Consider the following 15,534-nt stretch of genomic DNA (forward strand, 5'->3'; position numbering starts at 1 on the left):
ATGATTTTACTCTTTCCAGCCCTTTCCTAGTTAACACCACATTAGTCAAATCTTCATCAGCCACACCTAAGAGAGCTACCTAGCTCTTTCAGCCACTTTCAACCTCAAATCACGACATTACGGCATTGCTAATGCCAGTGCACCGCTGTTAACACTGATAAGGATGCCCTGGAAGGACCTGTGCTGGAAACAGCACTAGCATGTACTAGTCTTTGAACAGCAACAGTGTGCAACAGTCTTTGAGATTTTTCCAGTACCACAGACAGTAGGAAAAACAGCTGTATTTGCCACCACTGCTAACACCAATGTAAGACTAGAATAGTGCAAGAAGAATAGTGTTCAAAGCACAGTGAAACAGATAAAGGCCGTAAGAACTTGTCTACCTAAAGATTTAAAAAAAAAAAAAAAAAGACAAAAGCACCTCCGACTCGTGTATTTAAAAGACAGTCAGATTTCTGATCAAAATATCACCGCCCTGACTATGGGCTCTGCCTAACAAAGTGTGACAGATCAAACACCAGCAGTAGCAGAGGCCAGCACCGCTCTCACTTTCTTCACTGCTCCTGCGCCAAAGGTCCAAGCCCCCGGCAGCCGAGCCGATGGAAGGAGGGCACCTGTGCTCTGGCATCACGTTTTGCCATTTAAATCACAGAGAGAAGCAGGGCGGCTGAGGGCTTGGGCACGCATTCGTTTCAGCCAGCTCACCTACAGGGGACGGTAACCTCTGACAGAGGATGGCAACTGCCTAAACCAAGAGCACTGCTACTTTCCATGGCGCTATGGCTTCTGGTTGAGCGGGCACAGACTAGACCTGCAGCAGTCCTCCGGAGGTTCAGCCCGTCCTGCTTCAGCTGCCCACACTGGTCCGGAGACAGCAACACAGCAACTCATCTTTGCAGCCTTTTTGGGATCCCCAAGGCCGGACACTCTGCGTTAAAACAGTAGAGAGGAAACTGCAGCAACACAAACTGACCCAACTGGATACAGAATCGCAATGATGGTCTTCATGCCTAACACGGTTTAATACAACCGCTTCAATCACAACTGGCTATTCCTTAGTCTAGGCAAATTTCGGTGTGTCATCAGGGTATGAGTTCAGTGCCCCAGTATCCCAAGTCTGGTCCATACTGGGCTCCCAACCTACACCACCACTGCAACAACGGAACTAGTGGTTACTTTCAGACAGAAGAGGACAATTGGGAAAAAATGAAAACACACCTTTGACTTGAAGGCCAGAAAGGCAACAAGGGTTTTGGGGTTTTTTTGTCATTTTTTATTATTTGTTTGGTTTTTAAACAGTACCTGAACAGCGCTCTTCACCTTAACTGTCTCGGAGGCCCAATCCCACAGCATGTCTGTAGAAGTTTTATGGGAATAACACTGGAATTAAAGGTCTGGAGCACTGAGAGAAAAAGGTCAATGGAAGAGCTAGGTACCATTTTCTGTGGTGTACCATCATCACTCAAGTAAGAAGATGACGTGCAGCCGATTGCCAGCAGGCTCTTTGGGCTGACTTTCTAATACGTGCAAAAAAAGGCATCATAGCCTTTGCTAGCTCTGCTGATTAAAAATAGACAGCACTTCATCTGACTTTTTCTTTTGCAACAAGATGACCGTAATTCACATTTAATATGCTGCAAACTCATCTGCCTTCCAAGTGTGTTCTGCTGAAAGTCACTACTGTTAGGTCAAATTTAAACTCAATATTGCAGGACAGATATTACATTGCTATTAATAATAAATAATCTTGATAATATTTTCCCTTAATAGAGCATCTCATCCCAAAGGATCCTAACCACTTTACAAACTCTGGACCAAGTTCTATCCACTGGTACAACCCTGTAACAACCCTGTAACCTCTGCCTGATTTGCACAGGTGCAGAGGAATGTAGAAATTAGTTAGAGATTGCATCACATCTGTGAATTACTTCACCATAGCTGGTGTTCCTCCCACTTCAGGGGTCGATCCAGCGACACGTTGTCAGTGCGTTAACAAGGGGTTCTCACAAACATCTTCAGGACAGTAGGCCTGTACTGCAAGCCTGTGCGATGCTCATGATTCCTGGGAAGGGGTAGGAAGGTGAGGATCTGAGCAGTACTATTTACATTTCTCTCTAAATAAAGATGCTCCCTCATGACCACAAGCAAGTACAGAAGCAGCACCGGTCAGCAAACAAATTTAAGTGCTCCTTAAGAGGAACAACCTCCGGAGGGCTGGGAAAGTCATGCTCTGTATAGTCCCCGGGCAGAACGGACTCCTACCATGCACTACTACAACATAAACATTTAAAAAAATAATACTATGTAGACATGGTTGTGAACACGTGCAGTGAATATTCAGCACACAGCTCAGTGTTCCTGTCCTTAACTTAAGATTAAAGAGTAAGCAAAACCACTGTAAATAGAATTAAGGGCAACATCTCCAGAGACATGCTTTAAAAAGCATCCGGCACTTGACTCTTCCCAAAAGCAAAACATTTGCTCCCCAGAAACATTTATGTGAACCTCAGGAATAAGTTCTCTTTAGCCAAGTTGACTTGAGTCAAGCACCAACAGGACCAGAAATTCAGAAACAGCTGTGACATCCCTTTCAGCTTAGAGATGAAATGTCATCAAGGCCCTCTCAGCGCAAATCACTTCACCTGATGTGGCAGCTATGTAGTCACGCTGGGGAAGCATTTTAGTCAGGATCTGAAGAATGCCATATCATATTGACCAAGCAGGAGGGGTTATACCGTGAAAAGTCATGCATTGACAATCTTCAACTAGGTGGAAAGTCACATCGTCTGTACCAGCAACTTTTCTGATGCTGAGCACAAACAGGGACTCTGGTGACATATTTTGTCCCTGTATGCAAACACATCTCCGTGTGTAGACTGTATTGCCGATGCATGCGTGCAGGGGAAAAGCAGACCACTTCTAGCAAACATGACAAACTTTTCAGCTCAGTGAGAATGGAAAATGCCCTTATTCAACACAAGGACTGTTTGCTATGCTGACACAAGTATTCAACCATTGATCTTTCTTGACCAGCAAGCAGCAAGTCAGTCGGCACCTTAGTTTTGCATTATGCAGGCGCCCAGCAGCCACAACTACAGGCAATGAGTAGAAACAGCAATAAACAAAAACGCTCCTAAGCAAGCGGGATAGACCAGAGTCAGGAAAGAGAAAGGGTCGATCAGCCCTGTTTTGCAGAAGCAAGCAGGGAATTTTATTCCTTTCACACAGAGGTGACAGAGGCCATCAGCGTATTTCACATGAAACGCCACGGGTTTCATTCATGCTTTTGGTCATCATCCAAACCAGCCTAGTTTCCAGTTCTCTCGAACTTGGTCAGTTCCAGAGACTTGCCCAACCTCCTAAGAAAACTGCCATACAGAGTCAGATCCAGCTCAGGATCATGTTCCTAACAGAGATGAGCAGCAGAGGCTTAGAGGAAAAGTTAACAGGGCAAGTTTAAAGCCATATTTCTCCCATTTTCTCCCGCCCCCAGCTTCCAGGAAGCCACAGGTTGGGGACTTCCTCAGCTGGGGTGTGTGTTCACACATTTGTGTTATAATAGCTGGTGGCAGGCCACCGTGCCAAAAATACATTTAAAGCAGCAATACATCTACATGTCAGACGTACTAGTGAAAACAAAGCAACCGAATTTTTCCCATTGCGTGGTCTGAGATAAACACAGCTGCAGGGGACACCTGTTTCACCCCACCTTCACCTCCGGAGTCCACATCGGAAATAGGCCAGAATGGATCTGAATGCACCGCAAATTCACAGTGTAAACACAGTTCTAGACAGGCGAGGGAAACACCACCAACTGCTTCCCCAGGCTTTTACTTTTTAATAATAAAGCCTCCCCAAATGAAAACACAGCTTGGGCACCAAGCCAATTTAAAATAAAACACAGGTACAAAAGAAAAGTTGGTTACCGTCTCTTCTGAGGCCAGATATGCCTCCCCTCATATGGAAGCCAGACCTGGGTGTAGTAACAAATAACCCATGTTTTTCTCAACCTTTTCTGCTGCAATGCAGGGTATTGTGTTTAGTCCTCCTGAAGCCTCCATCTATGAGTAAAACCTCTGGTATCCCTGTCCATGTCCTGTCACTAGCTGCTGCATAATGTTTCTTCTGTGAAATCTCAAGAGGAAAAAAAGAAAAAAATCAAGTTGAAAAAAAGAGAAAAGACCCCCATCCTTTCCTTATCATAGTAAGGAAAGTTTTTCCAGCTTCTGCTTTCCTCAATCTATACAACATTGACTGTGCTTACCAGAGGTTTTTGAAAGCCCCACTTGATGAATGCAACTGCACTCCTCCCCTCAAAACAGAAAATTCAGTGATTAAAGCAATATAATCACTCCCAGGCACAACAGTTCCCAAGCCACAAAGCACAAGCAGGACCAGGAGAAGGAGCTGCCAGCAGGGAGGTGTTCCCCTCAGCAGTTCAGGAACCGCTGCTCTAGCCCCATGTTTGCACCTGTATGAACATGCAAGAACTTGCATTGTTAAGGATCCAATGCCTGAATTTAAAAAAAAAAAAAACAACAAAAAAACATACACCACAAAAAAAAATAAGCAACAACCAAACAGTAAAAGTTTAACTCTGAAGTAACTGAGGAAAGAGTTAGTTATAGTCAAGAGATATTTCTGTAAATAATAATCCCTTAAGTAATACACTAAAAAAAAAAAACACATTGCACATTATCACCTTGTAACGCGTTTAATCCCTACTTAGTAACCAAACCATGCATTTTCACACACATTTTACTATCACTGCAACATGCAAGTAACTAACATTGGGGAATGGGAGGAAACCAAATTAACTAGAGGTGAAAGGGAACTAAGAATGGTACAATACCAATGAATAGGGAGAAAACACCTTCCTTCCCCCCCCCCCCCCAGTCTGTTGCTAGCAGATTGCATCAGCAAGTTATCAGTAACATCTCAGCTACACCAATTGTCAGCATCATTCATAAATTCAGCACATGTTCGGGAACAGATTTTTTTCTTCTTTAGCTGCAAATATTCAGAGAGCGCCAAAACATATTACTTTAAGCCCTCCAGAAAAATCATACCAATTGTGTTTCTTTGTTATTTCAGAAATTTTGTTCTTGCACCAGATGCCTGCTGTCCGCCTGAAACCTCGCGGGACTCCACCTCCAGGAGCACAGGCAAGCTGGGGCACTTCCAAAAGCAACACCTGCAGGAAAGTGTGCCACAGGAAAACTGACACAATTGTCACCAAATTCATGTGTGTCAAACATGAAACCTTGTTACCTTGGTGCTGTCTTTTATTCACGCTTTGTGGGGTATGTACTTCTACATTACGAATCCATTCGCATATCGTTTTGGCAAGCGAGTCGGACCTCTGGTGCAAGTCTTGTATCTTGAGGAAGAAGTCAAAAGTATGCCATAAAGGACAAACAAATTCTCTGACTCAGAGACAAGCATTTCCAAGTACAGAAAGTAACAGCGAGCAAGGTTTCCAGACAAATGCCTACACTATACTTAAGGTTTTATAGGTACCGCCTTAATTCCCTTCATTGCTTAATTTTAAAGGCTGAAAACACTAACTGGCTGCGATACTAGCAGCAGTTTGAATGGTAACTAATTCTAATGAGTACGCTAGCAGCAATGTAACACTACGACATTGCCACACACATTTATGAGGCTGAAAGCGATAGCCATCAGCCTACATAGCTGCCGCCCCAGAGCCGAACCAGCCGCCCTGACTTGCTAACCTCAACCCGCTCTGCAACAAAGATGACTCACGGCGTTTTCCCCTCACTTTTACCCCTTCCCACCTATATTTGCAGGGACAAATTAAGACTTCCTTACTCCAGAGGGTACTGCCGCTAAAACCCATCAGAAAACAAGCGTGTAAGGGCCAGAGATCACGAAGGTGAAAGAGCGGAGCCCAGACTTACGCCCGCCGAAGGGAACGCGAGATGCGGCCCGTTTTCGCAAGCCTGAAACCAGAGAGGCTTACAGCAGTGCGTGCCTACTTTCTCAGTCCCTCCTTCCCTTTGTACGTGATCTTCATTAAGCCGCGGGTGTAAAAAACGCTTCCTCCGCCGTCGCCGCTTCCTGCCCCCCTTCGCCGGTTCGCCGCTGGGGGGTGACCCGGCGCCCGGGGCCGAGCCGGCGCCCCCCGCCCCCCAGCAGCCCCGGTGCCCCCGAGGCGGGAGCGACGCTCAGCTCCCCGCTCCCCTGCCAGGCGCGTACGCAAACCAAACGCAGGCAGGATGATTATTTTCTCCTTTTCACCCCGACTTTTCTCCTTTTCTTACCGCCACGAGGATGACACCTGCTCCCTCCTCCCGCTCCCCCCCCCCCGCTGCGTGGGCCGGGTGTCAGGCCCGGCCCTGCCCCGGCTCGCCCGAGCATCCCGGAGGGCCGGACGCCGGCTGCCGGGGAGCGCACCGGCGGGGACCGGGGATGCGGGGTGTCACACCGGGCTGCCGCAGCGCCATCCCCCGCCGCCCCTCGGCTTGCTACGGCGGCGGGGGGGGGGGGGGCGGGAAGCGCCGGGCACCCGCGGCTCGGCCCCCGCCGCCCGCCCCCACTCACCCAGGGTCTTGACGGCGACCTGCCGGGTGAGCGGCGGCGGCAAGTTGACGCAGACCAAGTCGACGTCCTGGTGCAGCAGCACCTCGTCGATGCGGCTGGTGTAGAAGGGGACGCTCATCTCCTTGGCCAGCTCCTCCGCCTCCTCGGGCGTGCGGCCCCACAGCGCCTTCACGGCGAAGCCCTCCGCCTTCAGCAGCGGCACGATCACCCGCGCCGTCAGGCCGGTGCCGAACACCCCCACCCCGGGCAGCATGGCGGCGGCGGCGGGGGGCGAGGCGAGGCGGGCGGCACGGCGCGGCGCGGCGCGGCACGGCGAGGCGCTCCCTCCTTTCCTCAGCGCCGGCCGGGGCGGGAGGAGGCGGCCGCCGGGCGGGCGAGAGAGGGAGGCAGCCCCCGCTGGCCGCCGCCGCTGCTGCTGCCGCCGCCGCCGGGGCCGGGACCAGCCGCCCCCCGCCTCAGCAGCGCCGCGGCCGCCGGCTGCCCTGCCATGCCCGCACCATCACACACGCCTCCGCGGGGGCGCCGGCGCTGCCCTCCCTTAACGGACGGAGGCGGGCGGGGGTAACCGCCCTCCCCCGGCGGAGGCGGCCAACAAGTGCGGGGCGGGCGGGGGGGGGGGGGGTGAGGCGGCGGCGTGGAGCTCAGCGCCGCTCCTCTGCCCTCTTCGCCGCGGGCGCCCGCTCGCCGCCGGGGGGCGGGGCCTGGCTGTCACCGCCCGGTGCTCCTGCGCCGCCCGCCCCGCCCCCGCCGCGCCATTGGCCGCCGCCCGCCCCGGCCCCGCCCCGCGCCGGCCCCGTCGGGCGGTGCTGCGGGGCGCCCCCTGGGAAGCGGCGGGCGCCAGCTGGGCCGCCCCGCCGCCGGCAGCGCGGCCTGTGCCGGCCCGGCAGCGGCCCTCCGGGAGCCCGCGGGGGTTTCCCGTCCGCCTGGCGGCTGCGGTACGGGGCATCTCCCCCCGCGCCGCCGCAAGGGAGCCCACCCGCCTCTTCCCCCACGGAGGGGTCGCGGAGGGGCCGTGGCGATGGGGCATCGCGGGGGTCACGCCCGGTAAAGGCTCAGGAGAGCTGGGAGAGCTGGTCGCGTCCGTTGGCCTTCCGCCCCTCTCCGCCTGTGACAGTTCTCCATAAATTTGATGTCCTAAAGCGCGAGGGGCCCCGGCTGGTGCCCCCCGGGGAGCGCCCCGCCGCGCCCGGCCAAGGTCCCACCACCCATCCGGCGCCGGGCAGTCGCTCCTTCGCGCCCCTTACAAACGCCATGTCTCTTGGGCTTTGCTGGTGACATCGGTTCACGGCGGAGGGCCTGACCGGTGAAACCCGGCACTGCAGAAGCAGAAACCCCCCAGCGCCGCTGCAGTGCCCGGCGCCAGCTCCCGCTCTTCCCGCCTTTGCCCCTGGCCGGGCTGAACGATGGGCCTCCAGATCCGCGCTCCTGCCCACCAGGAGCCGGTGGGCCCAGGAGCAGCCAAGGCCGGCAGCGCCCTTTGGCCCCAGGCGGGTCCGCGCGGGGCTCGCTCTCGCGGAGGTGAATCTCTGCCCTGGTTCTGCGCAGATCAGCTGGTCCGAAAGCAGGGTAGGTCGCTCCGGTGACTGCCGCACAGTTGCACCGCTCTCTGTCTCACTCTTAAAAAAAATAAATTACGAAACTTCCTGATTCCAACTGAAGGATAAGAATAAAGATGTTGGTTTTCCACATATTGTCTTTTTTACCAGTTCCTAGGAGAAAGGAAGAGAAGAGTAAGGAAAGAAAGGAAGGAAGGAATGAGAAGAGAGGAAAGGGAAAAGGAAAGGGAAAGAAAAGACAAAAGAAACCAAAAACCTTTCCTATATTAGACTCCTGGAAATGTGCCAGGGACAATGTTGCAAATGTAATCCACTGGTGTTCGAAAAATCAGGCTTGGAAGCCAGCACTCCTTTCCCATACTCTGTAAAGTGGTGGTTTGTTTTTTTTTCCTGCCACCATCTCACAGCAAACACTTCTTTATTACGAAAAGCACAGACGCTGAAAGGATCGCCGCAAGTTAAACATGTTTTGCTTTCCATGCGCTATTAGCGCTGAAGCAAAGGAGATGGATACTCTTTGGCTTCTGACAATTGAAACACAATCCAGATCCATTTGTCAAATAACCACAGGGGTATTACTTTTCCTTAAAATACAAAGATTGGGTTGGGGCTCTCCAGCAGACATTCAAACCTGTTTATACGGGGTGTTCCCAGGATGATCAATTTGGAATATCTTTCTTGTCTTATTTGCTCGTCCGCGTCTCCGCATAATAAGAAACCCCAAGAAAGTAGCCAGGTTACAGGAACAGGGTAAATATGTGAAGGTCAAAGAGAAATAGATGCTGTATGCCTATTTAGTAATTACATAGTTCTTATTATTTTAGCAGGCACAAGCCACTTTATGAAGACCTATGTAAGGTCATTGTTTTGAGAAATTTTCAGTAAGGCATACAAAATGGGAATTAAGAACTGGGGAATGACATTATTACACTCTGCTAAGTCCACTGTTTTCCTAGAGACAATTTTTCCTTCCTTTACTTTTTAAAATGTATTTTTGTCTCCAGTTAGGTTAACATAGTTTTGCCAAGTTAAGCTGAGCGAATGGCACCCAGCTCTCAGCAATCTGGTAGCCAAGTCAACCTCTGAAGACATTACACCACCAAATCTGAGTCACCGCATCAGCAGTGGCGCTGCGTTCCCCCTCATTCGTTGCAGGGACTTTTGGGGACATACTCCATACCGTTTGTACTGGAGTAGGGTGCAATTCTTTCTCAATTAGTTGTGTGAAATAGGACCACCACGCTACGCTTGCCTGTCCTCGTGAGCATCCAGAAGGACTGAGGGAGGCTGATGAAGGACAAACAGCCCTTCAGTAACGCAGACCGTGTCCTCACTGCGATGCAGGCAACTGCAAACATGAGCGAAAGCAGAATCTGTGCTCAAATCCACATCACTAGTGCTGCCTGTTACACCTGACTTGAAGTAATATCAAATCTGGGCAAGACAGATATTTTGTGCGAGGCAAAAAACGTTAATGCGGCAGCAAAGTGCATTGCTTTAAAGATGTGTCTAGCCAGGACCGAGGTTCCCCGGGCTGTGCGTATTGAACTACGAAGCCTCCGGTGTTCTGTATATTAGATCTTTCCACTTCTAAGCCTGCCAGCCTTGTCAAGAGAGCTTGCATTTTTTTTCTTAAGGTTGCCAAAGCTTCCTTCAAGGAAGACGCACACAGACACAGAGATTTCTCTCACAAAGACAATAATTTTATTCTTTCTTGATGTTTTTCTTAGCCTGAAATAAGTTATTAGCATAGAGTTGCACATAGGAAAAAAAACATAAAAGTCTCATTCTTTTTCTGTTTCTAAATTCTGCAAATGAAAGCAACCAGCAGGAAACTAATAAAAGTGTTGCAGTCACAATTCTGTTCCTTTTACATATTTCAGTTGAGTTTTGCAGCTCCGGGTCATTACACTGTACAATGTACATACGCCAACTTTATGTGAGAAATCCTAACTTAATAGCTCTTCTGCAGAAGTCTGATACGGCTGTTTGCAGAGATTTGAAACTGTCTTCTCAGTTGGATTTCATACGTTGTATGAAGTTCTTTCTGTAGAACTGTATTGGTTTCTTCTTAAATAATTGTTGAGATTATAAAAGTCAGAAATCCTTGATTTTTTTACTTTTTATGTAATTATTTTCATTTAACTTTTATTTAGCATTGTCTTTAGTTTTATTATTATTAAAGTAGCTAGTTAGTTGAAAGCACTAGATATTAAAGGATATATAGCAGGTATAAAAGGATCAATCAAGCGTTCATGACGTGCAAATACTTGTTATCTGTTGGTGTAAGTAAAACGCAGAAAGTTGGTGGTCTTCCAGATATAGATAACACTTAGCAGATAAAAGTCCTCAATTTACTTTCCCAGTGCGTGAAGGTGTCTTCCCACATATTGCAGAGGTTTCTATCTAGAGCCCGCTGAACTCAACAGAAAGATGAAGATCCGCCTGACAGAGTACCAGGATCCCACACTGTTTCTTTCTTACTTCTCTGTACTTAAAAGAAAACCTGGTCCTTTTCAGACTTTTTTAACATTTATCCTGTCAGACTCCACGGCTGCGTTTCTCAAACCTCTCATACATCAGTCTGAACAGCAATGGAAAGAGCTGAATAATACATAGCTTCAGTGAAATCCTGAAATGGAGCTTAGTGTCTTTCCAAATACTTCTCAAGTTCCAGGATTTTAAGATTAATTAGCTAATTTCCTTTTACATAAATCAGTGTCTTCAAACATGAAGCAGCTGTGAATTTTCATTAACCAGTTGGCTCCTTCTGGGGTATGAGGTTTGCGATCACCACTCCTGGGCTTCTTCTATGGCTTTGAGACTTGAAATTATTTGCAGGGAAATAACAGTGCTTCAGAGATGAGGCAAAAGCGGTGATTCAGACCTGTCTGGTTCTCCCACTCAGCCATACTGACTCATCCACAGCTTTAGTATGCAGCACGAGAAAGGATGTGTGAGCTGAGTTGCTCAAGTCCTTTTCTACATCTAATGCCACACAATTGGCAGTTTCCCAGGCCGACAGGCATTTGTTCTTGCAAAGACCCATACGCTTCATTTTAGTGTCTCTTTGAATGCATTTCCACTGAGACAACCCACAGAAGTTCTCGCTCTGGGATCTGAAGGCAGGAACTGCTTTAACATTTGTGGTATTAAATGGTCCAAAGTGCAACAGAGAGAACTAGAGAAAAGTAGACCACGTGTGCTAGCAAAGGGTTCATGATACATTCGGCCATTCTTCGTTCTGGTCAGTGGGAATTGTGTCCATACCTGGTCTCTCTGAGCCTGTTCCGAGTTTATTCTTTCCTGGTTTCCAGAGCCTTTCTTTAGAAGATGTGTATGCCGAATGTCGATGGGCTGAAAGGAAGCCAGCGAGGCTTCAAGAAACTACATCACTTACAAGATACTTCTGAAGGCATTGGTGCTCTGTTCACTACGGCATGGAGAAGGACCTAGATAACTACAGTTTCTACTCTTTGACAATATGGACATCCTACGAAGGAAGATGAGCGTCTGTATTCCCACATCACAGGTGGAGAAATGAGGCGCAGAAAAAATAAGTGCAATGTTCTCTGTTGGGTTTGCGTTTTTGGGGTGCTGGAGAGCAACTAGGCACCTGAAGTGGGGCACTCAGCTGGTAGACGCAGTTTTGGGCTAGCTGGCTTTCCTAAGCTCCTACCAGTTGCAGTTCAATAAGGTGAGAAAGCAGGTAGAGAACCTGTTAGCAAAGATGGACATGGGATCCCTTAATGAAAGGAAGGAATGAGCGCATAGCTGCATGGGTACAACCATGCCCCGTGAAGGTGTAATATGTGCTTAAAGGTCACATCAGTCATTCCCTCCCAACAGAAACAGAGGCGTATGCACCAGACGGCACGCATGCGGGCCCTGAATCATCAGAGGTGTTGCATGCTGCTCACCTGCAGCTGAAATCCCTGGCATGCCTTCAGCAAATCAGACATACCTAGAGCACAACACCGGGTATTAGATCTGCACAGGAGAAGGGATTCCTCCCCACAATAAATTTAGCTTTCTGTACCTGTGCCTTGGCCATTCGCAGCTTTGCCTGGGCTCCTGCCAAGTATCCAGAGACCCTGGACAAATGCAATGGACTGGGCAGAAGTAGCTAAAGCTTACTAAGCCACCGTAGCAAATCCATGGTTGCTGAAATATGTAAGTGGACCCATGAAGAAGGGGATTCTCATATTGGTACTTTGCTGGGGAAAAAAAAATAACAGGGTGTTGTGGCTTAATCCTGCAGGCAGCTAAACACCACAAAGCTGTTCGCTCACTCCCCTCCCTCCCCAGTGGGATGGGGGAGAGAATCAGGGAAAAAAAAGGAAAAAAAAAAATTTGTGGGTTGAAATAAAGACAGTTTAATAGGACAGAAAAGGAAGGGGGAAAAAAATAATAATAAAATAAACGATGCACAATGCAATTGCTCACCACCTGCCAACCGATGCCCAGCCCATCCCCGAGCCATGGTCACTGACCCCCACCCCAGGCAACTGCCCCCAGTTTATATACTGAGCGTGACGCCATAGGGTATGGCACAGCCCTTTGGCCAGTCCGGGTCAGCCGTCCTGGCTGTGCCCCCTCCCAGCTTCTGGTGCACCGGGCCAAGCATGGGAAGCTGAAAAAGTCCTTGACTGGTGTAAGCACTACTTGGCAACAACTGAAACATCAGTGTGTTATCAACATTATTCTCATCCTAAATCCAAACCACAGCACTATACCAGCTACTAGGAAGAAAATTAACTCTATCCCAGCCAAAACCAGGACACAGGGTGAATGAGTCATATAGAAATTCTTAATTCTGAAAAATGGTTTTGAGCCTAAGCAGTAGTTTGTGTCATATCACACTTGTTAAGTGCTGTGCAAATAGGTGTAATCCGCTGCCGAAGTGATTATTATTTTAGCCATAGAACATTGCACGTTGCTTGCAGGGCAGCTGAGATGTTACTTTAGGATGAAAGCAGCAGAGAATCATCACTTCATTAGTTATGCAGGACTGCGTGAAAGCGAGCACACGTGATTTCCAGACTTCTAAGCCTGCCCATGCAGCATGGGTATTGAAAGGGTACGGTTTGGTAGAAACCCCCTTTTATATGGGAACGTAGCGCAAGACTGCTCTGTGCTGGAGTCAGTCACCCCCCTCCTCAGGTGTCCTCTCTCTGAAAGCAGCTGGGACTTCAACGTAACTTGTAAGAAGCCTTAACGGAGACAGTTATGGAATAGGTTTTAAAGGAAAATATACCTATTATTGCAGGTATAATTTTTAAATGTCAGGTATGTTAAATGCTGCAGATCTGGACAGCCTTCCAGGATACTGCAAATCGGTTACATTTCACAGTGGAAAACCTGCTGCTGTTTGACAAAGGCTCGGTGGTTCAGGCAGGGTAGGCAGGAATTTCTGTCTACCTGTTGCAACAAGCTCACGTCCTGTGTGCAGTAAGAAGATACCGAATCCCAGGAGCATCTGTTTCCTGGGAATAGATGAACCCAGCTAACTGCCTCTGGAGAGTGCTCTCTTCTAATGCAGGCTTGTGTCCTGCTGCTGCTCTTTACACGTACTTTTTTTTTATGATACTCAGTACAGAGACTGGCACTTTTCCTATGATCTGTCCGAAACCAGATTTGTTAGCTTCCTGGACACGCTGAAATACCCACCCTTCTCTTTCCCCTGCTGGGCTATTCAAGGGAAAGGTACTGAGGCAGTGGTATTTACTGCATTACCTCCTGCGGTCCCTGCCAGCCTGAAGTATGATCCTATGATCCTAGGCAGGCTTCCTCATTTGCTCCCCCTTCAATTTGGAATTTATGGCACATGCATTTGGAGCTCTGGATTGGTACCGTGATTGTTTTTAATCTGAACAAATAAATGCAAGTCAACAAGTCTTCCTTTTTTATGCATTGAGAAAAAAAAAAAAACACAATGAGAAAAAACATTAGTTAAGTCTACACCAGTAGCACAAGCAAGGTTAGTGCAGTTTGCTTTCAGACATCGGTGTGCCTCTGCACAGCTATTGCTCCCTTAAAATCATGTTCTTTAGGACTGTAATGCTGTTAAATCTCAGGCTTTAAATTTGCCAGCTGTACTGATGCGATCGTGTTGAAGCCTGGCCTGCATTACCTGCTCTGTGACCTTGCTTCATTAAATCAATAATGGTCAACCATGTGGTCTTTATTTGCACAAAGGGTAAATTCAGTCCAGTCCAGTTTCTAGGCGGTGGGCTCTTTGCAGGTTCTCCTTTATCTGCAATAGTAAAACCATTATTTTTGGTTCTTTCTGGAGGTTCTTTCTTCAATCCAGGCAAGTATTGAACGTATATAATGTCCGTAGTGAAGAAGGTGAGCATTGTCATCCTCAGGAAGGCAGTAACATCCCCTGGTCGGAGCAGGAAGGCCAGTCCGTCCCCTGGGGTCCCTCGGGTCCCCATCCACACGGGGCAAGGAGAGTATGCTGTCAAGTGCTTCAGGGGATCAGAAACTTGCAGCATTGGTTTCCTTATAACAAAGAAACAGTCAGATGTTTTTTTAATTCTCTCCCTCCTAAGAGCCAAAGGTATTTCTTGGATTTTTCAAAGCTGGAGACTTCCTTCTTGAAATCAGGCTTAATTGCTTCCCCTTCCTCTTCTGCCTTGCCCTGTGCCTGCCATCATTCAGAACAGGTCCTCCCCTGGTGCGCCCAAAGGAACGCGGTGAAAGTCAACAATTTCTGGTGTCCAGGCCTGAATCATCACTGTCAAAACCAACAGGAGAGAGCGGCGCTCTCATGAAATCTGCAAACTGAGGCAGGCAACCGGGCACCAATTTTAATGAGGTTACATTTTTGAGATGTTCTTTGAAATCGTAACAGCTAAAGGCCAACTCCCAACTCAAAAGATAAACAGATAATTTCCACACCAGAAATTCCTGTTAATATTTAAGCAAGGCTTAATCTTCCTCTTGAAATGAAAATACGCTCTTTCAAAGGAACTCTATTTAAGAGAAGAATGTTTCTTCAAAAGTATGTTAACAGCTCAGATAACTATGTATATCATCATCAGGCTTCAGGCATTAATCATTAGGAATAACACAGACGCCTAGTATTTTAGGAACTGGTGCAGCAACTGCGGTTTATTAAATAAACCCTCATGAAAGGACTTAATGAGTTCTCATCAGAGTGAGGGCTGCAGCAGGGAGCTTCCAGTTGCCACACATCACCTATAATGCACAGTGTTCCAGCTGCATACGTGCCTTTCCGATGTTTAAGGACACAACACCTTTCAATGTAGGACAAATGACCAAAAGTGAATGAATGAGGATCGCTCAGTAATAGGCGAACGTTTTTTTTTTAATATTAATGAGGCTATGCTATAGCACTCAGCAATTCTAATATTAGAAAAGCATAGCAACAAAGAAAGTAGGGCAG

At 48.2% G+C, this 15,534-nt stretch overlaps 1 protein-coding gene across 14 annotated transcripts in view; it reads right to left on the reverse strand.

Annotated features, from left to right (window-relative positions):
* The window catches only part of GFOD1 (Gfo/Idh/MocA-like oxidoreductase domain containing 1), a 75,333-nt gene extending 68,163 nt beyond the window's left edge, over positions 1–7,170 (reverse strand). For 3 of the 14 annotated variants that reach the window (XR_015706112.1, XR_015706110.1, XM_087763578.1), the window contains exon 1: positions 6,565–7,170. Coding sequence is in view for 2 of the 14 variants with exons in the window: in XM_087763578.1 (XP_087619704.1) it covers positions 6,565–6,817 (253 nt within the window). In the remaining 12 variants the exon portion in view is untranslated. Of the gene's footprint in view, positions 1–705; positions 929–1,302; positions 2,063–3,926; positions 4,135–4,264; positions 4,472–5,069; positions 6,327–6,564 lie in introns of those variants that run through there. The other 11 variants (XM_087763644.1, XM_087763612.1, XM_087763603.1 and 8 more) reach the window with 9 other exon arrangements.
* Positions 7,171–15,534: the final 8,364 nt, after the last annotated feature.

This window comes from Nipponia nippon, unplaced genomic scaffold (assembly GCF_047370975.1).
Source record: "Nipponia nippon isolate SJK-2023a ecotype South Korea unplaced genomic scaffold, ASM4737097v1 scaffold_1, whole genome shotgun sequence".
Lineage (NCBI taxonomy): Eukaryota > Metazoa > Chordata > Aves > Pelecaniformes > Threskiornithidae > Nipponia > Nipponia nippon.